This window comes from Lathyrus oleraceus, chromosome 5 (assembly GCF_024323335.1).
Source record: "Lathyrus oleraceus cultivar Zhongwan6 chromosome 5, CAAS_Psat_ZW6_1.0, whole genome shotgun sequence".
Lineage (NCBI taxonomy): Eukaryota > Viridiplantae > Streptophyta > Magnoliopsida > Fabales > Fabaceae > Lathyrus > Lathyrus oleraceus.
This window is the reverse complement of record NC_066583.1, coordinates 128,938,254-128,965,517: the sequence shown is the minus strand read 5'-3', so window position 1 is coordinate 128,965,517 and position 27,264 is coordinate 128,938,254. Positions and strand designations below refer to the sequence as shown.

Genomic DNA, 27,264 nt, shown 5'->3' with positions numbered 1-27,264 from the left:
TAAGAGACATTATGAGTAACCATTCTAATTCTGAATCCATTTTTGATGGAAAAGTTATTGTATTTGGTGGTGATTTTAGGAAAATACATCATGTTGTCCCAAGAGGAACCCGTTCAGATATTGTATATAGTTCATTAAATGTTTCTTATATTTAGAATCATTGTGAAGTACTTACACTTACAAAAAATATGTGGCTACGAAGTGGTTCAAACCCAAATAAATGTCTTGAAATTGAACACTTTTCTAAATGATTGCTCGATATCGGAAAGGAAAATTGTCAAAACCTAACGATGGATGTGCAAAATTTGATTTTCCTTTAATATTTTAATATCAAGTTTTGATGACGCAGTTGAGGCAATTGTGGATAGTACATATCCTATTTTTTTAGAACTACCATTCATATGACTACCTAAAAAGTCAAGCTATTCTTTTAGGCAAGTCAAAAGATTACTACAACTCAAATTCGATCGATAGATCTGAAACACATGACACAGACATTTATAACTTCTAAGTCTAAAATTTATCAACTATCTAAGAACTCCAGGATTACCCGAACATCACATTAAATTGAAGATTGGGACATCTGTAATGCTCATCAGAAACCTTGATCAATCTGAGGGTTTGTGTAACGGAACACGTTTAATTGTCAATAAGATGGATAACCATGTACTTGAGGAAATGATTATGGGTGGTAAAGACCATGAATACCTCGTTTACATACCATGTATAGTTATGTCTCCATCATAATCTCCACGACCCTTGAAATTAAATCAAATAGAATTCCCGATAATTGTGTCGTATGCAATTACTATCAACAAATCAAAAGGTCAATCTCTTGATTAGGTTGGTTTATATTTGCCACAAGATGTTTTTAGTCACAGTCAAATATATGTCGCAATTTCAAGAGTGTCTTCAAAGAGAGAGATCAATATTTTGATACATGATGAACACAATAATGTCCAACGTGCAACAACAAATGTTGTTTATAAATAGGTCTTCCACGATATTTAATATGTACATCAAAGTTGTTATTTTATACAGTATGCAAACTTTACCGAAATTGTATAACTTTTATGAAGTGGCACTTAAATATCCAAGTTATTTCCTTTTATTTTAACCACTCTATTCAACATTTGTTGCATTACACAACTAAACTTTTTATTTCACGTAAATTATTCCTTCTTATAGGAACCACTTTCATCACGCTGTTAGACATTGGGCAATAAACTCAGGCTTCATGTAAACAAGTGTCACCCGTAGCTATTTTTTATTGGTTTTTTTAATCCCACAATAATGTTTTTCTATGTTATATTTTTCTCATGTTAATCACTTCCATAAGACATAAAAGAATATATTACTTCACTACATAGATGGAGCAGAGTCTATGTTTATGACAAACTTAACCACTACATTTTATTATAATAATTGTATTTTACATCTTCTTGCTACAAACATAGACATAACCATTACATACCTGAGGTACATTACTTGATTTATACTTGGAATATGTTTCTCATTACATATTGTAAATGTCTAATATAAAATCACATGCACCTGTTGACAACCACATAAAGAATGTCTAGTGAATGGAACAAAGTAAAAGCAACCATGGCACCTGTCCTCATCTCTTTCTTTTTAACAAACTCATACTAACCATGTCCAAATGATTTTTCATTAGGATTTCTTCCAGCTATATGAACTACATTGTCAAATATATCACCAGTTTCTTCATCTAAAAGACCGATCTTAGAAATATGACTGGGTAAAAATTTCTTACAAATATCCCTTGGAATATTCTAAAATAAAAACAAAAGAAACAACTTTACTTAATATTCTAAATTTGGAAATATGATTTTTCAATATTCATACATTGTTTTAGAGACGTACCAATACATTTGTTCCTTTCCTCATTGAATTTGTTACCTCCACCTCAGAGTAAATTCCATTATCTTCGACATTCATTGACTTCTCATGTTCGTTGATGCCATTCTGAAGAGCCACCTCACATTCACCTTCATTTTAAACATGAACCATATTTTTTTTATCAAATAAAGAAATTGCATCATATCTACTTCCCCACTCAACATATGTATAGTTGACATCACTTCATCCGTGTCAACAGGTGATGCGCTGCAAAATTTATGTATTCATATCATGTTTTTTCAAAACATGCATCCACAACCAATATGAAATACATATAAATAACTTAATTTCTACCATGTTTTTTTACCTCCATTGTACTAACTTGCAAGATGTATTCCAATGTTATATATAAGGGTCATCATTTACCAAATTAAACTCAACTTTTGGTTAAAAAAGATTTGACATGACGAGTGCAAATATTGAAAATGATTACAATTGTTATTGTTACTATTCTTGAATGACTACACATGCATGCTATCATATCCCTACCTAATATATTGCAAACTATTTATTACCATATTCTACATATGCTTCCTATGCAAATTTTGTCACTCTACACATGTTATGATATGGATTGGACTCTTACATACCATATCCAACAAACCCAACCACTATTATATTTCCAACATATCCAACAAACCCAACCACTATTATATTTCCAACATATCCAATTGTACACATGCATTAATGCATTTTGAAAAGCAACCACAATTAGTTAATTATTTTTATTTTTATATAAATAAAATGCTTAATTAATTAATGTCATTTATAACTTATTATATTTTATTTAATGAGAATTTTACTTATCAAACAAATTTATTACAATGACAATTTCTTAATCTTACACATAAGTTATAGTATCTTATTAATTATTTATTACTATAATAGTATATAAGTTATAATATATTAATAATTATTGGGTTAAATACACTTTACCCCCCTGTAATGTTAGCGAGTTTAGGGTTACCCCCCTGGTAAAGTTATTTTTTCAATACCCCCCTTATGTTATGTAGATTCCTTCATAGAACCCCCTAATATCCAGGTGGCATGGAATCTTGGTTTTTTATTTCAGACGTGGCTTTTTAATTTTTTTATTTTCACATGTGAATCTTCATTAGGTCTCCAGCATGGCATAAACTAGAAATTAGGGTTCCAAATCCATCCCTCTCTCTCTTCGTGAAATCCATCCCTATCCCAAATCCATCCCTCTCTCTCTTCGTGAAATCCATCCCTACCCCAAATCCATCCCTCTCTTCATCTTCGTCCGTGTCCCCTTCATCTGGGTTATGGGTGGCAGCAAGGCATCTTCCACGAGTGAAGTTGGAAACGGCTTACCAAGATGTGGATGCAATGAAACCATGAAGTTGTTGGTCTCCAAGTCAATTGAAAACCCCGGTCGCAAATTTTGGAAATGCAGGAATTATATGGTGAGCAATTTTGAAGCATTTTATTATTTTGAGTTTGATTTCGAAATTAATGTTGGTGGTGTTTGTCTCAAATTGCAGAATGGGTGCGGTTTATTTTTGTGGGATGATTTGGTCAGTGAGTTTGCAGTGAAAGAAACCAATCCGTCCGGATGCCGCCAATGTGAAGTCAACAAGGCTTATTTGATTGAATTTGCTAAAGAGATTGTTGAGGAGATAGATTGCAGAGTCGGAAAGCTTAACAAGTTAGAAAAACTGAAGAAAAAGATTGCAATGGAAAAGAGGAAAAATTTATGATTAATGTTTGTAATTGGTCTGTCATGGATGTTGATAGCAGCTATGGTTAAGTTAGTCTAATGAGTCTGTCATGTAATTGTTATGTCATTAGTGTTTTTCAGCAATGTAATGTTGAACTTGTAATGTGTTCATCAATGAAATGTAATCTGTTCATCAATCTTAAACTGGCAGTGCATCATCATTATTTGATTAAACTTTCAGCATTCAATCTACCAATAATGACAGAAAAAAGTTATATCATAATGAAAGAGCAAAATTGCAAAATCATCAGAAAACTACAGAACAATTTTATAGTCAGTAATTCTAAAGAAAATATGACATAGTAAACATATAAATAAATTGAAATATATTAATGTAGTCTATCTCTTAAACTTTTTCAGTGCAGAATTCAAGGTGAATGTAATTAAATACTTTGGCTTTTTCTTTAGGTCCTGCAGAATTCATGGTTTTGTTGTAAGATTAGTGCACAGACTAGCCATGGCTCTCTGCAGAATTCATGGTTTATGAAAAACAAGAAAAAAATGTGACAGACTAGCCATTGTGTTTTATAGACAATACACACCAATAATGTTAAACTGATACATTAGAATTGATCATCACAGTAAGTGCATATGTTTGTTACAAAAGGATCATCTGGGTCAGAACTATTCAACTCATCACTATAGTATACATCATCTGAATCCATACTCTTATTGGGCTCCTCCATACTGTTATTGGGCTCCTCCCTAATAGGCTTAGTAACATCTATTCCTTCAAAACCATCAAAGTAAGCAGTAGCTCTTTCATCTTCACTGTCATCTAACCCCTCTACCTTCTCCTCATCTAACCCATCAATTCCATTATCAGGGGGGTGGTCATCATCATTCACACATTTAGGTTCCCTATCAGCAGGGTCCATGTTCCCAGTACTATGTTCAACATACAAATCTCCTTTCACATTCATTGCACTAAAGTATAGAGCAAAATCATCAACAACATCATCATCTTTCCTAATCAGAAAAAAACCATCTTGAATTTCTAAAACTTTTGTCCATACCCTAACACAATCAGCCTTATACCCTAACCTACTCAACAACTTCTCAATGTTATCCATGTTCCAATTTGAAACATGTATCCCATTAACTGTCGTATCCGTACCCCCTCTGTATATAATTTCTTCTTCAAAAACCCTGTAAAATTCACCCCCATGGTGGAGTGTAACACTAAAGTGTTGTGAATCCTGTCAATATATTATACCCACATGTCAAAGATTGTTGATTTCAAAATTTTACCCTACGACATTGATGAACTTCAAATTTTTACTAACCTCGGACTTTGGACACTTCACTGAGCTCGTCTTCACTGAGCTGGATCGCTTCTTCGTATTCGCTGAGGTTGTCTTCATCTTCGTCTTCACTGCGGTCGTCTTTCTCGTTTGCTTCGTTCCCTGCATTCTTCTTCTTCGTCTTCGTCTTCCCCTGGAAATTTCGTCTTCGTCTTCCCTGCTATGTTCATAACCCTAATTTTCTAAGGGGGTATTTGAAATTAAAAAGTGTAAAATGACACATAATCACTTTAACAAAATTAAAAATATGCCAGGTGTAGGACCTCTTATTAGATTCCATGCCACCTGGATATTAGGGGGTTCTATGAAGGAATCTACATAACATAAGGGGGGGGTTTACAAAAAATATTTTTACAGGGGGGTAATCCTAAACTCGCTAACATTACAGGGGGAAAAGTGTATTTAACCCATAATTATTTATACTAAAATAAGTTACGGTGTTATCATTAGAGGAAGTGAGGGTGAATGACTTTGAGGTTTCTCCAAGCATATTTGTATAAGTAGTATTTATATAGCTGAGCTTTGAGGTATCTTTGAAAGTTTAAATATTGCGATGATAATAGATCTTAAAACATTATTATGGAAGTGAATTCTCAACAAAGTGTTAATGATATTGAGTCCAACAATTAGAGTAGTAGCATGGGAAGAACTTTGATCACCAAAATCAGAGCGTTATTACATCAAGATATTAATGTAAGAATTCAACATATTTACCGGGAAGCCAACATGTGTGTTGATGCGTTAGCCAGAGATGAAAGATTGTAGTTGACGATTATGTGCATCTTTAAGGAGTGTCCTTATTTCCTTAATCAATTTCTTGATAGCGATTTGTATGACAATCATATTCCCCATTTAATTTCGTTGTAATTTTCTCTTATGGGCTTAAACCCTCCCTTATATCAAAAAATAAAATAACAACTTTATAAATCCACTATCATGTTATTTGTATTACAAGTTCTAATAGAAATTTGTGTGTAATAAATGGTAAGAAATAATATGAACCTTCTTATTGTTCATAACACCTCCATCATATGTTTTATAACTACATTTTATTTAACGTCATATTGCATACTTGTTATTTAATCTTCTTGAATTTCGACATTTCAATACATTCATTTTGGATTTTCACATATTTTATTTATCATTCACGAAAATATGTTAATCCATATTGGCCATCTTATTCTTTTGTGGATTGTTTACAATTATTAAATGACTTCATAACTCTTTTCGAGGCTATATTATCTACTTTTTTTTTTTCAAATTTAAATAATTATAATCATTCAATATCACATATTACATTTTTAATACTATTTAAGTTATTATGACTATAACAATTCTATGATTAAAACCTTTAAAATACCTCAGATTAACTATACTTCTATCCACAATATATTTTTAAATCAAACTTGTAGTATGTATATAACCTCAGATGCATTCTACCAACCCATTTTTGGGTTATATTATAATCATCAAATAGTCAAATAAAGCCATTATCTTTACTATTACAACCACTACAATAAACAAATTTAACAATGCACCCTTTTAATTAATAGATTAACTAAATGTCTTAATTTATTTGACATCAAACCTTCCAGGAAAATGGTACAATTATTTACCCATGCAGTCATTTGTTAGCAATAGCAAAACAAGATATACCATTATACAAAATATATAATATTGTCCATACAATTAACATTACATTCAAGATTTGCTTAACAACCATTAATTCAAAATTAATTCAAAATAATAAAGTTCCAACAAATGAGATAATTCCTGACACAAAACACCCACTTTCCAAAACCATTCAACATTCTCCAAATACTAGAACACCATTAAAACAATTTCATCACAACACCAACTGCAAAATACACCAACCCACCATACATAAATCTCCAACAACACAACTTTTTTTTCGAGCATTCTCAGCGATTTAACACATACACATACAACTTTTTCGAAGGATAGCTAATGCTAAATCCTAATTTGTCTCCTCTTCTTAGCCTCTTATTTTGTTGGCAAACTCATACCACCCAATACCAATAAACTTTTCATTCTTCACAATCTTTTTGTTCCTTTTAGCAATGTGAACCTCTTCATAACAACTCATCTCGGTTTCCTCATCAATTAGCTATATCATTTTCTGGTTCCAATAGAGACATTTCTTTGTGACTATTCTCGAGAAATACTGTAAAAATACACGTAACAAAGGATTGACATCATTGTGTATTAACAAAATAAATACGTTTGTAATTTTGTGTATTAACAAAATAAATACGTTTGTAATTTTGTGTATTCCCTCATACCATAACAGTCTTTCAAGCTTTATACCCGAAGCTTATTTCTTTTCCCTAATAATATTCATCCTTTTGGTCTTCTTCATCTTTGCCATCTGAATCAAAACTGCTGTTGTGCTTGTCTAAGTTCGGATCCTTGAAAGGCCCCCACAATCTTACACGTATCTCCTTAACATCTTCATTATATGCTTCTATTAGGTTCTCAGCCCTGCATTAGATGGAGAAACATTAAATCATTTATTAGGAGCTACATCACAAAATACACAATTAACATGCAACCCGTCTTGTTGTTATGGATTTCTATAATTGCCAACCTAAACAAAAATTATTTTACGATGTCATCACTTCACCATAGACATACAAAACATACGCCCAACAAATATGCATGCAACTTCAGTCAAACCACTTTCAAACTCGACAATAATACATTAAACACGACTCATATTGCCATATTTCTAATTAAAATAACTTATAACATTTACACATCAGTTGAAATCCACCAAACATACATGCAACATCTTTAATCATTTTTAGACAATTCTTAATCAATATGGAAACTAATATTTATATGCTTTTTTCTTAATGATATGAAATAATTTCAAATCATTATTCAAAAATAATTCTTCTGCAATACCGAACAAAATAATCATTCAACAATACCAAATAAAATTCTTTTACCTGTTTCTGCTTTTACCAGATACATCATCAACCTTTGAAACTTCACCAACTGTTATGTCGTCTTCGCAAACTACTGCTACCTTCAATGCCTTTCATACTTCTTCCTCTCCCTTATAAACTTTTTGTTTACCATTTATTCCACCAACTGCAACTACAATCTGTTTTCCTTTTTTCTTTCTTCCTCAATCTTCCTGCAACAACTTCTGCATAAAGGCCGCCCAACTTCTACTGGATCCTCTCTTTGTTTCAGAATAGATCTGCAAGAAATACAAAAGAAACATTTAACATCATCAATCTATTTTAAACATTTCTAAGATCAAATGACACAAAAATGTCAAACTTAATAACATGACTCATCCGATAACTCTTTACCGCATATCCGTATAACAAAATCCATCATTGAATTGAAATATATTATCATATAGACCATCTCTATAAGATTTAACATCATTAAAAAATCATTTGATATGTCAAAGATAATGATTAAAATTAACGATTTTGTTAAAATTTTATATGACGTTAATTTGTATGCATCTCATTGATATATATATATATATATATATATATATATATATATATATATATATATATATATATATATATATATATATATATATATATATATATATATATATATATATATATATATATATATATATATATATATATATATATATATATATATATATATATATATACAATTAAGTTTTCCCATATCTGCTAGATAAAGTCATGGGACTCGGTGGAGCCATAGTTGGGGCGACTTCCTTTGAAAAAATAAGTTATTTGCATATAAATAAGCCCTAATGCTATTTATACATCCTACAATAGTCCCATTTTTCTTTTTCAAATATCCAAACCCATTGTCAATTACAATTAGGGGTGGCAAACGGGCATGCCTGCCCCGCAAAAACCCGCAAAAAAACGGGCCGGTCATAGTTGAGGATTTGGGCCTAAAACTTAGGTCCGCCCCGCAAAAAAGTGAGGGCGGGACGGGGAAAGCCCGCGGGCACTGCACTCTTTAAGCCTAAAAATGCAAAAAATTATGTAAATGCACGTGCCCGCAAAAGCCCCCGAAAAAAACGGGGCGTGGCGGGGCAGACACATTAGAGGTTGAGGGCCTAAATCCTTGGCCCGCCCCGCACTAAAGTGCGGGTAAAACGGGCATGCCCAGCGGATCGGGCCCGTTTTGCCACCCCTAATTACAATTATAATTTAACCTCATTTTTTAAACTTTGTCTTTCTCAATTCTATTACTTTTACACGTCTCCTTCTTTCTACACATTCTACTTTTATCACTTCTACTACCCTACCTCTTATTATTTTAACATTTCTTTTTTTATTAATAATTTATAAATTTATAAATTTCTCATTATTTATTACTATTTTCTTTTATTTTTAAATTTAATTATTTTTTAACACAACATCTATTTATGTTGAACTATTATTTTAAATATATCACCATTTACATATTTTATCCCTACTTTAACATTGTTTCTAACATACTTTCTAACACATTTATTTTATTCCAATCTCAATTAATAATTCTTTTTTTTTGTTTTTATTTTAATATCATAGTTGTAAATTGTCTCATTCTTTTATTGTTTTAAATTTAAACATCTTTTATAGGATGTTATGTTTAAATTTTGAAACAATTTACAATTTCTTTTACTTTAATTGCACATTTCTTTTTTAAACAAACTTTAACTATCAATTATAATAATGTTTGATTTTATAATTTATTTCAGGATAAAATAACTCTCATTTCTTTTCATTTGATTAACAATTATGCGTCCAACATTAAATCCTTTCAAACAGGTGGATCCGTGCACACACACGGATTTGTTACTAGTAGATTTAAAAAAAATATTTTTTTTTATCATTTTAACCCAACAAACGTTTTAAAATAAATTATTATGATGATATATATATATATATATATATATATATATATATATATATATATATATATATATATATATATATAATTTTAATAAATCTATATCATTCATTTAATCAATTGATTATTTTTTAAATTAATTATAGATAAATTAAAATTTCAATTATGTCATTTAAGATCAACTGATTCATAAATTTCATAATCACGTCATAAAAATGACATTTAAATAAACTAGCGATTAAAATTCTATAAAAATTAAAATGAAAGATAATAAATTAAATTTTAAAATAGAGAAATTAAAACAAATTAAGATATGAAAATTGTAATTAAGCAATTTCCTCAATACATAAAAGTAATTTTTTAATCATTTTAAATTATAAATTTTAAATATAAATTTTAAATATAAATTTATGAGACATGCGCTTATAGACTACTCCCTCCGTTCCTTTATAAGTGTCACTTTCTTGTAAAAAATTTATTTCTTTTTAATTGTCACTTGCAAAGTTTAAGGTAATATTAATTGCAATTTTGTCAAAATTACTCCTAGATAATGATTGCAGAGAGAGAAAAAGTAAAGTGAATGTAAGAAATAATTAAGGGTATTATAGATAAAAGAAGAATTATTATTTAAAAAGTAAATATAATGATTAGCTTCCTTGGTATGTGTAAAAAAAGTAAAAAAAAAAAATCACAAAAACAGAGGGAGTACTAATCCATACCTTAATCAGCTTTGTCACTAGGATTTTAAAAAATGATTATTCTCCCTAATTTCCGTGATTATGTTCCCTTAATAAGGATTTTTCGCTGCGCCGAGTCTTTACGACTTATGAGCACTAGCAATGAATGAAAGTGTTATAACATATCACGTTTCCCAAAGCCAAAGCTGTACCCGCGTGGCAGGTGATCATTTACACTATCGTGCTAGCAACTCACCACAGCACAACACACTGCCTTGGATCACCGAGCATCTCACGGATCGGATCTGATCTCATTCAGAATCAAAATCGAACTCTTCCGATCACGACGCTTTCCCTCGCTAGGGTTCTTCTTTTTCCTCTTTTATTCTCCCTAATTTCCCGCTACTTTACATGGAGTTACGCGGCAGAATCGTCTTCGTCTTTCTTCTCGCTCAATTCCGAGAGTACGATTGAATTTCCACTGTTCGCCGCTCAGAACTGACAACTACAACTGCTTTTTCTTCTTCTTCTTTTCCCTTTGATTTCAAATGGCAGCTTCTCCGGTTAATTTCCTCTTTGGATTTTTGTTACTTTCCATTACATTATGGCTACTTTTCATGTAAGTTCTTGATCAACTATCTATTTTTTTTTTTTAAATTTCATTCCTGCAAAGCATTTTTCTTACTGAATTTTAGCATATTAGTTTTTTTTAGTAAAATTAAACTTCAAATGCTTGTAGTATATGCTTAGGTTGAACTCAATTGGAATAGATGACTAGCTTGTGTGACACTTGTATAATTGGTCAAGTTTTGCATATTTAGTTTGAAATGCATACTGAATTGGTTGAGTAAGGGGCGAAGCAATCGGTTAGTTACATAATCAGGGGTGAGGTTGACCCGGAACTTCGGAGAAATGTAGAGGACATTATGTTTCATTAAGAAAAGTTAGTTATTGATTGAATAGTGTGCCCTCCCTCCAATCACAACATGGGGAACAATATTAAATTAGTCAGAATCTTGCTCATTGAACTGCCACAGAACTTAAGATTAGACTAGATAGATTCATCTTTATTGGGTACATGTAACAGACAAGTAACCCGCCCTGGATAAATTATGAACATGCTATGATCTCAATAATTGAACACTCATCTGTTAACCTTTTTTTTCAATAAAAGCTTTCAACTGTGAGTGGGTCAAGCTTAATCACTCTATTCCTTTCACCAACTAGCCCAGGTTTAGACCTCATTTGATCTAGTGCAGTTTCTTGAAGTTGGTGTGGATAAATAGTGAGATGGGCGTAGAGGACACCTTATAATGGAATATGATCTTGCATTTTGTTATCTATATCTTATTTTCTAATGTCTCTTTAGCTCAATGAGTGGCTTTATTGTATGAGTAAATTATTTTTGAAACTATGATGTTCGGGGAAGTAATGCAAATTATGTTTCATAATAAGTTTATTGTAAAAGTGACTTTTAGATTTTAGGCCTAACTCAACCCAATAAAATGATTTATTAGGTGAAGATTGTCTAGGATTTATAAGCTCTATCTAGGTCTTACCTCTAGGCAGAGTGATGCTTGGATTTTTCTTAACACACCTCTCGCATCTAGGGCTATTAGGCCTGATGTGTGGATAAAACGAGTGCCCCATAAATGGATGTGGATATGCTCTAATACCATCTTAGTTTTTGGGTCTAACCTTTTTTTAGGAGATCAAAGTCCCTTCCAAGATCAAAGTTGTGCTTAGACTGTAGCTTTGAAGAGAATTAACACTAAGTTTAAAATTACTTAGCATAAACATCCCTAGATTTACTAGACATATTATACATCCACCACGAGTGCTCAACACGTCAAATAGAAAGCAACTAGCAAGTAAACACTCTTTTTTATAGATAAGCAATAAATTCATTTTCAAAGAAGGGGAAAAATAGAAATCTGAGGGATATAAACCAAATTCAGGAAAATAAAATAGCAAAATTAAGAAAAAAAGGAAAATGAATGACCTAGTATTATAAGAGTGGGTATTATAAACATCCAAATTCACTGTTTTTTAGAAAAACACATAACAAAAACATTGGGAGGAAGTGTTTGCGACCTTTCGACGAAACCCTATTTTCAATCTAATAATAATTTTTAGCAAGTTTGGAGAACTTGATTAAAAAGGGGCAGCTCGTTGCAGAGGGCTTCCACCATTGTAGGGTTTGAAGAGACCTATATGTGTGACACCCGGGTCTGATGAGGGCAGGGAGAAACACTAGTGCATCTCCATGAGCTACAATCAAGGAGCGACTCTTAGCAGACTTCTATCCAAGGCAAACATTGTTGCAGATGACTTAAAGGAATTGATTAGCACTACCACCACTCATATCAATCTACCACCACTCATATCAATCCGATGCATATTCTTTTTATGGAGTTAAGAATATAAGTTAAGAGTGGTTGGTTTGAAAAACTTGTTGGACATGCTACCTTCAGAAATGTTTTCTAGGATGTCTGTGAGTAAGGGCAAAGCACACTGAAAAGACATGTCTTGTTTTTTGGGTGCTAGTCATTCTTCTAGCAATTATGAGCAAGTTTTTCAAATTCGAGAGTCTAGGTAAACTCGTGTTCCCTATGTAAACCCGACTTATAGATTCAACTCGAAAATTCTTTAGAGTTTACTCAATATTAAAATAACATCATATAATACCATTAAAATAATAATTCAACATTTCATCTTAATAGTAAAACAAATAGTTTTAGTAGACAAATATTTATAATAAACCAAAATGAAATGGTGAAATAAAAAGCTGAAATGGTAGAAAAATAAGAAACATATGGAGGCATAATAGTTGTCCATCACATCAACTCTAAAAATGTAAAAGTTTAAATGCACTTTTGGAGTTTTGGTCCCTTTATTTAAAAAAAATTAAGTTTTGATCTCTCCATTTTAAAATCAGTTTTTTGGTCCCTTATTTTTTAGTATTTCATGTGGTTTGGTTCCCCACCCCATTTTGAGATCAATTTTATTGACGTGACTGTATTTAGGTAGACTAATTTATTAGTTTTTTTATGAAATGTCAACAAAATTGTCTCCAAAATATGACATATGTTAGAAATAATTAAGAATGGAGATATTCTAAACTTTAAATGTTAGTATTCCTACACTATATAACTTCCTAGGTTAATGCTTTGTTAGACTATTGTAAATACAAGTACTATGATCTAACTAAAGACATAAAATTTACAAATTCTATATGGTATCAGTAGTGGTTTCTAGGGCTGGTCTACAATTTTGTTCTTGAATGTGTGTTCTGTCTTGCCACTCTCTTTTACACTTTCTAGCTATGCTATACTCCATATCCGGTGCAACCCACCACCGTGCACCGCCACATTTGCTGCGCAATCCTCCGACAAGCACAAAGATCATTATCTCGCCGTTGCATTCCTCCCCACGCGCCGCCACCAAATCAGCGCGTGGCTGCCTCCCAGCCACCAACTTTCATCATTTTAGTGATTTTTCAGCAATCTTTCTTCTCTCATTGGACGTAGATCGTCATGTCTGGGGCTGGATCTGCCGCTACCTCTTCTTTCGCTTTCAATTTCACTATTGTACCCTTGATTCCTAGTGAATAATTGGTAATGTATTCTTCACTTGAACCTTGGATCCTTGACCCAGGAGCCTCTGATCATATGTCCGGTAACAAATTGTTTTTTCCATCTTTGACTTATGTGGACACACTCCCGAGTATTACTTTGGCTAATGGATCACAAACAAAATGTCAAGGCATTGGCCAAACCCGTTCCACACCCACACTTTTGTTGAAATCTGTGCTTTATGTCCCTGGTTGTCCATTTAATTTAGTATCCATTATTAAACTCACTCGTACCCTACCTTACTTTGTTACATTTTTCGCGTTCTTGTGTAGGATCCGAGTATTGGGAAGACGATTGGAGTTGGGCATGTGTCTCAAGGTTTATATTACCTTTCAACAACAATAACACCTATTGCTTGTTCAACTGTCGTGTCTCTACATGTTGTTCATCAATGTTTAGGTCATCTCTGCCTTCAAAGATTGCATTGTATGGTTTCAACTCTATCAGAAGTGTCTACTTTAGAGTGTGAGTCGCGTCAGTTCGAAAAACATAATAAAAGTCTCTTTCCCGTCAGAGTCAATAAAGGAGTCACGTCTCCTTTTGCTTTAGTTCATTTTGATATTGAGCCCTAGTCGTGTTGTTTCTTGTTTGGGTTATCAATATTTTTTCATCTTTATTGACGACTTTTCTAGATGCACTTGATTATTTTTAATGAAAATCGCTCAGAGATTTTCTCAATCTTCCAAACTTTTTGCTCAGAAATAAACACACAGTTTGGTACTCACAAATATTGTAAAGTGACAACGCTCGTGAATATTACATCTTTTTAATCTCTTTTGATTTCACATGGCATCCTCTATCAGACCTCATGTGCTCATACTCCTCAACAAAATGATTTTGCTGAAAGAAAGAATCGACACTTAGTTGAAACGGCTCGTATCATGCTCTTCATAATAACGTACCTTCTCGTTTTTGGGAAGATCGATCCTTACAATTTTCTCTATCCCCACACCTATCTCTATCCCCGCACCTGTCTCTATCCCCACACTCGCCATTCACACTTATCAACGGAAGCCACATCAACCACCCACTCCTCACTCATGCATTACTCTTACGGATTCCCAGCCTTCACATCCTACACAAGAACTCCCCACTGCCTTACGTAAAGATAAATCATCTCAAAGTCCTAATCCTATTTATGCTGATCATCTAGATTATCATCGATTTTCTACATCCTACTCTGCTTTTGTGGTTTCCTTGGATTCAGTGTCTATTTCTAAAACTACAGGTGAAGCTATGTCTGACCTTGAATGGCGACTGGCTATGATCGATGAGACAACTGCTTTAGACTCCAAGGATACTTGGGATTTGGTTCCTCTACCTGATGAAAAAATTACAGTGGATTGTCGACGAGTCTACACAGTTAAAATTGGTCATGATGGAAAGATTGACCGCCTTAAAGCCCATCTCGTAGCAAAAGGATACACACATATCTTTGGTCTTGACTATGGAGACACCTCTCTAGTTGCCAAGATCGTATATGTTCGCCTTTTTCTCGCCTTGGCTGCTGTTCATCAATAACTGCTCCATCAACTAGAAATCAAAAATGTCTTCCTACATGTTGAATTACAGGAGGTGTTCATGGCGCAACCCCAGGATTCAGTGTTAGTGGTGCTTCTCACTTCACCAGTTGGCTTCATCGATCTCTTTAGGCTTGAAACTATCTCCCCGTGCTTGGCTTGACATGTTTAGCAATGTGCACTAAGAGTATGGTTGACTAGATGCGAAGCTGATTACTCTATCTTCTTTTTGTAGTTTTCACCATCGACTTGATTTGCCTTTATCTGTTGGTCTATGTCAATGACATCATCATCACGGGTAATGATAAGGCTGACATTCGGCGGTTGAAACAAAATTTGTCTTTACACTCCCAGACTAAAGATTTGGGACAGTTAAAATAATTTTTGGAGAATGAAGTTGCTCAATTCAAGACTGGTGTGGCTATTACTCAGCGGAAATATGCTCTTGATATATTAGAGGAAATTCACTTGATTGTCGACCTAGTGACACTCTTATGGATTCTAACGTCAAGTTACTATCAGGTCAGAGGAGCCACTAAAAGATCCTGGGAATATCAACGTCTAGTTGGCAAACTTAATTACCTCACAGTGACCGGACCAAATATTACCCTTGCTGTCAGCGTGGTTAGTCAATTTCTAAATGCTCTATGTGATGACTATTGGAACACCGTGATTCGTATTCTTAAGTATATAAAGAGTGTGTCGGGTAAATGATTACTCTATGAAAATAAGGGTAACACCTAAGTCGTGGATTGTTCTGATGTTGATTAGGCAAGTTCGCCATCAGATAGAAGACCAACTTCAGGGTATTGTATTCTCATTTGGGGGAATTCGATCTCTTGACAGAGCAAGAAACAAAACATAATTGCAAGGTCTAGTGCAAAAGCAAAATATTGTGCTATGACAACAACATGTGAACTCATGTGGTTAAAACAATTTTACTCCAACAACTCAAATTAGGTGACATCAAGACAATGAAACTAATTTGTGACAACCAAGTTGCACTTCATATTGCCTCCAGTTTGTTTTTTCATGAAAAAACTAAGCACAAAGATCGATTGCTACTTTGTAATGGATAAGGTTCTTTCAGAAGAAATCATAACTGATTTTGTTGGTTCAAATGATCAATTGGCTGACATATTTACTAAATCCCTTAGAGGACCTCAAGTTGAATCTATTTGTAAGAAACATGGTGCATATGACATGTATGCTCCAGCTTGAAGAGGAGTGATAGAATTAATTAAAATTGTAGATATTCTAACTATGATTGTTAGTATTCTTAGACTATACAACTTTTTATGTTAGTTAGTGCTTATTCATTAATCTTCAATGTATTTATGTAAGACTATTATAAATACAAGTAGTGTGATCTAACCAAAGACACACAAAACTTACAAATTCTATAACATAGATATTAAATTTGTCCATCTAAGCACTATCACGTCACGTTAGTAAAATCTATCCTAAAATGAGGCGGGGGATCAAAAAACAATGAAAATAAAAATCAGGAGATCAAAAAGCTAATTTTTAAAATGGAGAGATCAAAATTTAATTTAAAAAATAGGGAACCAAAAATATATTTAAGCCAAATGTAAATATATTTTTTAAGACAATAGATACTGCCACAAGTAAATAATTATATCAAATATTGGCTAATATTTACTTAAATTTTATAATTTTAAGACTAAACAAATGTTGAATCGTAAATTCATAACCCACCAGAAAATCAAGAGTTTTCCAATTTTATTTGTTTTTATGAACTTGTAAGAGCTTATTGACTCGTTTTGATGACCTAAATTCGTAAACTTGTAAGAGTTTAAAGTTAATTTGTGAGTTTAACAATCTTGGTTATGAGTTTATAATACGCACATAGCTTATCCCCGCAAATAGAGATGTTGTTTGTGCAACTAGTAGGTACCGACTACTAGGCTTCTAGGGAACAACCCTAACATTACATCAAGGCAAGGTTCATTCATTCTCTCTGGAGAGCCTTATGTGTTAAAAACAATTATTTGTGTAGCAAAATGCTCAGATTTACAATAATTGTTCTCAGTCTTTATAATTTATTGTTTTTGTGGCCACTCTATGGTGCTTAGTTCATGGCTACTTTAAAGGTGTCTCCCTCACAGCCATGCAAAGGGATTTGGGTTATCAGTTTTTATGACTGACTGTGCATTTATTTTCGATTTCTTGTCATTTCCTCTTTTCATTTATGTATTCACTTTTTCCTGATTTTTAATAAATCATCTTAGCATGCATATAAGTAAATAGAAGAAAAAAGTGCTAATGCCTATTTTTTTGTTACAGCCCCATTTCATTTAGCAGTTTATTTTAAAACACATCTCATTCCTAAGCTTTTATATGAATATACAAAATATTTCGAGGATAAAATTTAGCATTTTTCTTATTCTTACAGGGAGTATCTCGCCATTCTTGTTCAATTAGTTTTTATTTAAAGTATCATTCTTTGTTAATCTTGCTAATAGTTTAAAGAAATTGTTTAAAATTTAATTGAGTAGAAATGTCAAGCGGCAAAAGAAACTCCTTTTTCTATATGACGATCCAAGAAATCAAAATTGACAAAATGTTGAAGAGTATAAACTCAATGTAGGTGAGGTCTGTACTCTGTAGGATGTTTGGGTTGAAAACCCCCCAATGTTTTATTCGCAAGCTGTAGCACAATGATAATATTCTATTGAGTTCCCATTATTTTTTTCTTTTTTCCTAGGCGCAACTAATAATAACATGCAATGCTTTATGATTTAAATTTTTGGTATTATGTCACAATTTCTTTGTTTTTTCCCGTAGAAACAACTTGTGTACAGGCTTTGGACCATCCTGTTTCTTGAATTTGATCATGCTTCCTCTTTACAGATCTGCTTCCAGATTAATGGCTTGGATTTTGAGTTGGATTTTGGGAGCATCTGTTAAATTTCGTGTTGGTGGGTGGAAATGTTTAAGGGACGTGGTAGTGAAGTTTAAAAAGGTTTTTCCCTGCTTTCAGTCACTAAACTCATTTCATTGTTGGAGTTTTGAGGGCATTGGAGAGTTTTACAATATTCATTTTGTCAGGCCATAGTTTGAGAGTGTAAAATGCACTGAATGTGTGGGTTTTTTGTTGTGATAAATGCTTAAAAGTTGAATGAAGAATTGCTTCATCTCTTACTTTGTGCTAGTTTCCCCTTAAATAACATTTTCATGTCTAAGTTTTCTCCCAGCCTCTGAAATATGTAGGCAACTTGCTGCTGCCGAGAGTTGTTTCCTTCATACAGCTGCACTCTTTATCCTAATTAAATTCCTTTAATTTTATTCTACTGAAGTGTCATGTTTATCTCTGTGAATCAGATTTCAGACTAGTTTCTTTAGGGGCTCTGGTTCATTACAATATCTTTGTTGATTCACAACTTTTACAGGGTGCTGTTGAAACTGTATCTGTTGGTGAAATTAAGCTCAGCTTACGCCAGTCGCTGGTAAAACTTGGTGTGGGTTTTATGTCTCGGGATCCAAAGCTGCAAGTGTTAATATGTGACTTAGAAGTTGTGATGAGGCCTTCAAATAAAAGCCCAGGGAAGAAGAAAACTCGGAAATCCCGTGCTTCAGGAAGAGGGAAGTGGATGATTGTAGGCAATATCGCAAGATATCTGTCAGTTTGTGTGACTGATCTGGTTCTGAAGGTGCACATCTCCATAAAATTGCGTTGTTCTGCTTGTATGGTCAAATACAGGCTGACTTTATTTTCATATACTGTGGTGTATTAGCAGAATTTGTTGAAAAACAATTTTAGATCATCAAATTTAATGATTATTATTGATTAAATAAAGTTTGACACAATGTCTACTTTTAGGTTTAAGCTAAATTGTATTATACTATTTCTTTTGTTGTTTCTATTTGGATTCTTATCATGATATTTTTGCTCATTGATAATTTCTCCCAAACGTTGCAGACACCAAAATTTACTGTTGAAATCAAAGAATTGAATGTGGATATATCTAAAGATGGTGGATCTAAGTCAAGTTTGTTAGTTAGACTACAAATATTACCTATTCTTGTTCACATTGGCGAGCCGCGGGTTAGTTGTGACCAGTTATCTAATTTAAATGGAGGATGCAGTTCTTCGTGCCAGGCGTCCTTTGCTGCTTTAGAAAGGTCTTCCGCCCCTTTTATCTGTGAAAAGTTTTCAGTCTCTTGTGAATTTGGCCATGATAGGTATATTTCTTCTTTCCATTTATTATTCTAATATTAACATGCACTTGTTAGAATGCTGGCTGGAGTAGATAAAGAGATTGTCTATAAGGTGATCCAGAGTATGTTTGGGAGGGTTCAAAGATACATTTTGGTAAAAATTCAGAATGATATCCAAACACACTAGGCTATTTGATGTTTAACTATTATAGTTGGGAAAACCGGTTTTTTCAAGGAGAAACTAAAACCATAAATGAGATTTTAAATATATATATTTCTTCTTTCCACTTATTATTTTAATATTAACATGCACTTGTCAGAATGCTGGTTGGAGGAGTAGATAAAGAGATTGTCTGTAAGATGATCCAGAGTGTGTTTGGGTTCCAGTTTGGAAGGGTTCTGTTGGACTTTCCACCTTAATTGCGGTCCGTCCCTAGTCGCCTTAATTGCGCCTCTTTGGCATGCCTCATTGTAGCCCCTAACACCTTCATTATGTTAGCTTTGAAGGGGTGGATTTAGTCCCACATTGCTTAGAGATATGGTCTGTGTTGTGTTTATAAGTGGGAGCAATCCTCACCTTACAAGCCGGTTTTAAAGCTGGTTTTGTAGGGATGAGTTAGACCCAACCCAAATTCTGAGATGGTATCAGAGCCTATCCTAGATCTATTGTTGGGCTTCCTGCATCATCCACGCTTTGGGCTCATTGAGGCCCAAGCGTGAGGGGGTGTGTTGGACTTTCCGCCTTAATTGCGGTTCGCCCCTAGTTGCCTTAATTGGGCTCTTTGGCTTGCCTCATTGCAGCCCCTAACAACTTCATTGTGTTAGCTTTGAAGGGATGAATTTAGTCCCACATTGCTTAGAGATATGGTCTGTGTTGTGTTTATAAGTGGGGACAATCCTCACCTTACAAGCCGATTTTAAAACCGGTTTTATAGGGATGAGTTAGACCCAACCCAAATTCTGAGAGGTTCAAACTTATATTTTAGTAAATTCAAAATGACATCCAAGCACACTAGGCTATTTGGTGTTTAGCTATTATAGTTGGAAAAATCTGGTATTTTCAGAGAAACTAAAACCATAAATGAGATTTTAAATGTTTTAATTCTATATTGTTTTCCTTAACATGGCGATCACTGCTGCATGACATTACTGGTTTACTCTTAGCATATAATGCAACACTTATTTATGCACAAAATTTATAGACACATACACTTAGTTCGGCAAATATTGCACGATGAGATGAAGAATTCAAAATGCCTAATCAGCTATCAGTTTCTATTTGTTTGGTTCATAATTCTGGCGATGTACCATATGCACTGAAGATTTTTTCAACTATGTAATCTGTCTAATGGAACTTCCTTTTTCATCAAAATTATTCGTCATATATTGATTTGCTGTTTTTGTATTTTGTACTGTTGTTTTTGGCTTGATTGCCTGACTTCAGCTTGGATAGTCTCAGTCTCACTATTTTGTATTGCTGTAAGTTAATTCTGTCTTTCTTCTTTTTTGGACATAGGGAAGCTGGTATAGTTATCAAGAATGTGGACATTTCCAGCGGAGAGATTACATTGAATTTAAATGAGGAGTTGCTTTTGAAAAGCAAGAGTTCATCAAAGTCTTCTTCTAACTCTGACAGTGTTATAGGGTCACAAGCTGATTCTGCAAGCAATAAAAAACCATCAAAGAAGCAGCAAAGACTTGCAGCCTTCTCCAAGTACAGTTCTATGTTTCCTGAAAAGGTTGTAAATTAACACATACACCCTATTCTTAATCATAACAAAAAAACACACACACACACATTTAACTATTAAGGGAGAACGGGAAAACAAAGGGAAGGGAAGAAAATTTTCTCAAACAATAAAAACTGTTAAATACACACTAAGCATAGCAAGTACATCAACACAATAATTGGAGTTTATTTTTCCGTTACGATTTGTTTTTTTATTTTGAAGTGACAATTAATTTTGACCGTATTTGAAAAGATCAGGGCTATCAAATATATTATTATCGCCACCACAAGCATTACTTATACTCACTCCATCCTAAATCATAAGAAAAAAGAAATCAATTCACACTTACTAAGACAACCAAATCATAATAATTTGGAGTATGACTTTTTGTTTTTTCATTGGAATAAGGTTTATGACAAGATGTAAAAACACTTTTTATTGGTTATTGGTTATGGAGAAAATGGAAAGGAGAGCAAATTAAATGTAATTTTCTTTGAATTTCACCGAAATAAGTAAAGTCAATTCTTGAAAATGATAGATTTTTGGAAGAACATCATTAAATTAGAGAAAAGTTGATATTTTTTGCTTATAATTTGGGACACAAAAATGAGTTTATTTTCTTATAAATTGGGACGGAGAGAGTATTTTGCTTGAATTTATAAATGTGTACAGCAGTACTGTAATTGCAATAACCTAGATAGTCTTAAGCTGACAGCTGTCGGCATCACTGCCAGTAGTTATCATCTTACCGCATTATGTTATTTGCTGTTAGGTAAGCTATGCAAGTGCCAAGTTATGCAAATGACTAACTGTGATATTTCTAAAGACCCACGGTTACCATATCACACTATAAGTACAACTTGTACACTATGTTTTTAGTAGATCAACAGAATATCAAACACTGTAACTTTCTCTCCAGTGTTCTTAGTTTTGTTTCTCAATAGAATTTATTATTTGTGTTTCTTTTTACCTTCCTTTTGGTTTGATTAACTTAAATTGTTTGGTTGAAGTTTAGTCTCTTGGCTGGTCTTAATGTTTCTTTGAAATGGGATGTCTCATTTGATGCTCCCTAGACATTTTTTCAATGTACTGATATGGAAAATATTAGAAGAGAACCCTTTCTTTTTTATTTGAGAGCAAGGCGGAAGAAGGTTTCACAGCCAGAACATGTATCTGAGCATCTAAAAACTAATAATGTAGTTCGGAATATATGGAGGCAGACAGTCTTTCTCAAATATGAAGGTTTAGTTTATAGGTTGAGGCTACAACGGAGCAACATTATGAATGGTTCATAGTGGACCATATATTTGGCCATTAGAAATATTATTATTTTCAGAATGGTTCAAATTTCTTTAATTTTTTTTTTACAGATAGACCCTTTAGCTTCTTGTATGGATAGTGTTATAGAATCTTTTCACGCTCCTCTTCCACCTATCGCTTCTCTAGAGTCTAGTCCGTCTTACCACCACCACCAGAAACAAATAATATTCTCCACCAGGGATTTTCAGTACAACGTACTGCATCCCCCCATTTTTCTATCTCTGTAAACACACCACAATGCCGCAAACCCAAAACTCTTGCCGCGATGCCATCTATCAAACCCCTCCCTGAAAACCATTACCATAGGCACCCTTCTCTCTCAACTATCTACATCCTTTACTTTTCTCCATTTTCCCAGAAACCCTTGACATCTCCAAAAGGGTGTTTCTGTAGTTCTAGTTTACAATGTTTTTAGATTAGAATCTCTTCATCTTCTATCAGGTATTGCAGCGACTGAATTTTCTAGTCACAAAGCATTGAGAATGCACAAGCTTTTGTTGGCCATCTTGTGCAGCAAACCGCTGAGCACACCGAGTTCTCCTCTAATAAAAAGAATGCATTATAGAATCAGTTTATCTTTCTGCTGGGTTGTGTGGTGTAATGGTGTGTCTTTGTGCTGCTTTTCCCCAACTTTATGCTCTTTATGTGGTGCTTCGGTTATGGGTTTCCTTGTTGTGGATAGGTCTAGTTTTTCAAGCCATTTTCATTTTCTTTTTCAGAAATTTGAAGGGTAGAGAAACTGCATAAGTTATGTATGATCTTGTTGCTTCAAAGTCTTGATTCTGTTACTGTTTATGATCCGCTGGACACTAGTATTTGGCTTTTGGGCAAATGTGATTCCTTCACTTGTAAGTCTCTCTGAGTACGTGTTCGTGTCCTTGGTGACTTTTGGTTTCCTTCGAGTAAATTTAATTTGGAAATCTTGGGCCTAATGAAATTCAAAGCCTTTATCCACTATATGTTGCTTAATTTGATAACAGTTCTGGTTATATTTGTTGGTCTTATTTAATCAAAAGTAGCATTCAAAATGTGCTTTTAAAATTGTTTTAATGTCAATTGTGAATCATTTTTTTATTGACAGGTCAACTTCAATCTACCAAAGTTGGATGTGAATTTTGTGCATCGTGAACATGGTCTTTCTATTGAAAACAACATCACGGGTATCCAATTGAAAAGCTCCAAATCTCGATCTACTGAGGATGTTGGGGAGAGTACACGCCTTGATTTTCAACTGGAGTTTAGTGAAATTCATGTACGAGTTTGACTGTTAATTATGGTGAAGCTCTTTTTGAATTTTGTTTTGTTTCTTCCTGACAAGTTTTCATTTGCCTTATTGATATTACAGCTTCTTAGAGGAGCTGGTTCTTCCATCCTGGAGATATTAAAGTTGGATTTGGTTTCTTTTGTATATATCCCTGTACAGGTAGGTTATTTACAATCATATAAAGTAGCTTTTGCATGTTAAGACAAAATGCCGAATGAATTTAGAATAAGACTTTTCATTATTCAACAAGTGTTAGACTACACCTATTTCTACCAAGAGTTTATATGACTGTTCAAGAGAGACTAATACAACAAAGCCGTTACTGACAGATGTCAGTAACTGCTTATAACATAATGAGAGGTGATATATGTGTTCAACAGAAACCAGTACAACAGAATCAGCGGCTGACAACTGCCAGTAACTGCCTTTAACAATAAGAGGTGATACAGTGCTGCAAACTTTGTGGCCTTATCATAGACACTAACATTACATCACTGTAAACCGTCATTCCTTTGTCTTTACTCTGACTGGCTAAATTTACCCAAATAAGGGGTTAAATTCCAAACAATTTTTTTTACTGTATTGAAAGAAAGTTTATTGTAAAGCTAACTTGGTGGTGGAGTGGTTAATCGTCTATAATTATCGCCTGAGAATTTTTGGTGGCTACACAATAGTTGGTTTTATGCTTGAAGTTATCATGCGAAGCCACATAATTTTGCGAATGTATTTTGGCTGAGAGTTATTCATGAGAATCCCACAGTGGATAGTGAGATACATGAGTAGTGGTTATAATTTCAACGGGGCTGTCGAAATTTCAGAAGGTATTATTATGATTTCATTGTTACAAAATACAATAGATTCAACTCTATTTATAGAGTTGTAGTTAGGCTAAACTAACTCTCTTAAATCAAGGGAACAGTTCCTGAATTCAAGGAGCTGTTACAACAGAAACTAAGTGTGTACTGTTACAACATAAACTAACAGCATGCTGTGATAACAGAAACTAACAGCATGTTAGCTGGCACAGGCGCCAGCTGTTATGCCTCAACTGACAGTATCTCTAACAGGGGCAACCCTCACCCCATAATCTAGTTTTCGATGTTGAGTTAGGCCCAAACCCGAATTCTAATATTTATCTATAAATTACAAATGGAAAATGCTCAGATAGTAAGAAGCTAAAATTGCTATGCCTTTGGCGGTATTGTTCAAAACTAATTTTCTCTAATTATAATTAAGTATATATGTATAGTTGGACTAAGGAAGTTTCCTCATGAACTTCATAAAAAAACAGCTGCTTCTTTTTCATTTTAAAAAGAAGATATGAATATAATTAGTTATGTAGTTGTAGGTTGACATGATACCCTAACGTAATGCTTCTGTTGTACTAGACCCACAATTGACCCTGACAATTTAACAGAAAGATTGGAAAAAATAAATAGGAGGTTTAATTAAAGGAATGAAGGTGCTAAAATAAAAACAGAAGTTATAAGAAAGTCGGAACTTATTTCTTTTGGGTACACAAAACAGGAATTTTAAATTCTCATGTTTGTCTTTTTACACACTGCTCAATTGTTTTAAATTGTTTTTTGGGGTTATATTTGTACTGTGTGTGTTTTTATACGGAGCTTGAAATTTCTTTTTGTATCAGATGTGGTAACTTATTATTATTGTTATTGGGATTCTTCCTCTGTATCAGCCAATTTTTCCTGTTAGAGCTGAAACTGAAATCAAACTAGGAGGTACTCAGTGCAACATCATAATGAACCAGCTAAAGCCATGGCTTCTCCTTCATTTTTCCAAGAAGAAAAAAATGGTTCTTAGAGAAGAAACTTCTGTTGTCGCAAAGCCACAATCAACTGATGGTGAGATTATCATGTGGACATGCAATGTCTCAGCTCCTGAGATGACAATAGTGCTTTTCGACATGGTTGGTTCACCAGTGTATCATGTAAGTATCGGACTTATTTGTCTCTTCATTATTGTAACAAATTGCTAATAAAGCGTTAAAAAGTTGAATCATATCTTTGGAAAATGTTCCCAGAAGGTGCTATAACACTAATGTATGACTAGTTTAATGTCTAATGTGACTTTTTGCTTTGTTTGGGATCTTCATGCATCTTAGCTCTCTTTTAATTAAGTGTTCAATTAGATTCCATTTCTACTGTGACATTCTATTCTAAAGTAAGGATGTTATTCAAATGAAGTTGAATAATGGGTCTATTTAACTTACCGCATTTCCAGATATGGTGACACGGCCCACAAAGGGTAAAGAGCTCAAAAGATATGCCATATTGCCATGATAATTTTCTTCTTCTTTCTTTTGAATGAAAATTGTACTTATTTGAAGCCCATATTCCAACAGTTCAATTAATAGGTCTATAAAAGGGTAATAATACTGTGATTTGAATAAGCTTCTTATTAAACTTGTTAAGAAGTGTAGTTGGGCCTAACTCATCCCTACAAAATCGGCTTGCAGGGGGAGGATTGCCCCCACTTATAACCACATGCTCAGGTCATATACTGGAGCGTGGAAATAAATGACGGTGACCAGATAGCGGAAACCTGATAGCAGGTGTCCCACCGGATCTTAAACCAGACTCTTGATACCATGTTAATATATGTGGTTGGGCCTAATTCATCCCTACAAAACCGGTTTGTAGGGTGAGGATTGCCCCTACTTATAGCCGCATGTTCAGGTTATATATTGTCCAATGTGAGACTCTTCAGAGAGCTTAAGAGTGATTAGGTATAACTGGGTAAGCAGAGCTTTCAAGTTCAAATCTTAGCAAGCTTATTGATGAAATGAGGACCATTAACTTATCCTGAAATAATAATTTATATGAATTCAAAACATTCTCTGATGTTTTCTGAGACATTATTGGAAATTAAGTCATTGAAGTATTAACTATAAACTAGGTTCCAAATGTATTAGTTGAGTCTCTTAATGTCTTTTCCTTTTTAGGAAGATATTTTCTTTACACTAGATGCACTAACATCAAGAACCATAAGGTTAATGATCAAAGTATCTCAATATTTTGTTTTTTTTGGGATGTTAGAAGATAGACTATTGTGAAAATTACTTACAAATCTCTAAAC

The 27,264-nt window shown here is 33.5% G+C and overlaps 2 protein-coding genes across 3 annotated transcripts in view; both read left to right on the top strand.

Annotated features, from left to right (window-relative positions):
• The first annotated feature begins 2,998 nt into the window (after positions 1 to 2,998).
• Positions 2,999 to 3,644, top strand: LOC127079201 (uncharacterized). Its single transcript, XM_051019618.1, has 2 exons — positions 2,999 to 3,350; positions 3,429 to 3,644. The coding sequence occupies exons 1-2, from the start codon at positions 3,210 to 3,212 to the stop codon at positions 3,642 to 3,644; spliced, it is 357 nt and encodes a 118-aa protein (XP_050875575.1). The 5' UTR covers positions 2,999 to 3,209.
• A 7,022-nt stretch (positions 3,645 to 10,666) lies between these two features.
• LOC127088288 (protein SABRE) overlaps positions 10,667 to 27,264 on the top strand; it is a 36,614-nt gene continuing 20,016 nt past the window's right edge. The window contains exons 1-8 of one of the 2 annotated variants that reach the window (XM_051029215.1): positions 10,667 to 11,136; positions 18,547 to 18,658; positions 19,086 to 19,346; positions 19,616 to 19,818; positions 21,371 to 21,593; positions 23,986 to 24,156; positions 24,250 to 24,327; positions 25,865 to 26,116. In XM_051029215.1, the coding sequence (XP_050885172.1) occupies positions 11,066 to 11,136; positions 18,547 to 18,658; positions 19,086 to 19,346; positions 19,616 to 19,818; positions 21,371 to 21,593; positions 23,986 to 24,156; positions 24,250 to 24,327; positions 25,865 to 26,116 (1,371 nt within the window). In that variant the 5' untranslated portion in view covers positions 10,667 to 11,065. Of the gene's footprint in view, positions 11,137 to 18,546; positions 18,659 to 19,085; positions 19,347 to 19,615; positions 19,879 to 21,370; positions 21,594 to 23,985; positions 24,157 to 24,249; positions 24,328 to 25,864; positions 26,117 to 27,264 lie in introns of both variants that reach the window. The other variant, XM_051029214.1, reaches the window with a different exon arrangement.

What these genes read in the sequence shown, in the direction of transcription:
- LOC127079201 (XM_051019618.1), top strand. Translation starts at nt 3,210, where the DNA reads ATGGGTGGCAGCAAGGCATCTTCCACGAGTGAAGTTGGAAACGGCTTA. An exon ending in GGAAATGCAGGAATTATATG is followed by an intron (nt 3,351 to 3,428) that starts GTGAGCAATTTT and finishes CTCAAATTGCAG; the next exon opens with AATGGGTGCGGTTTATTTTT.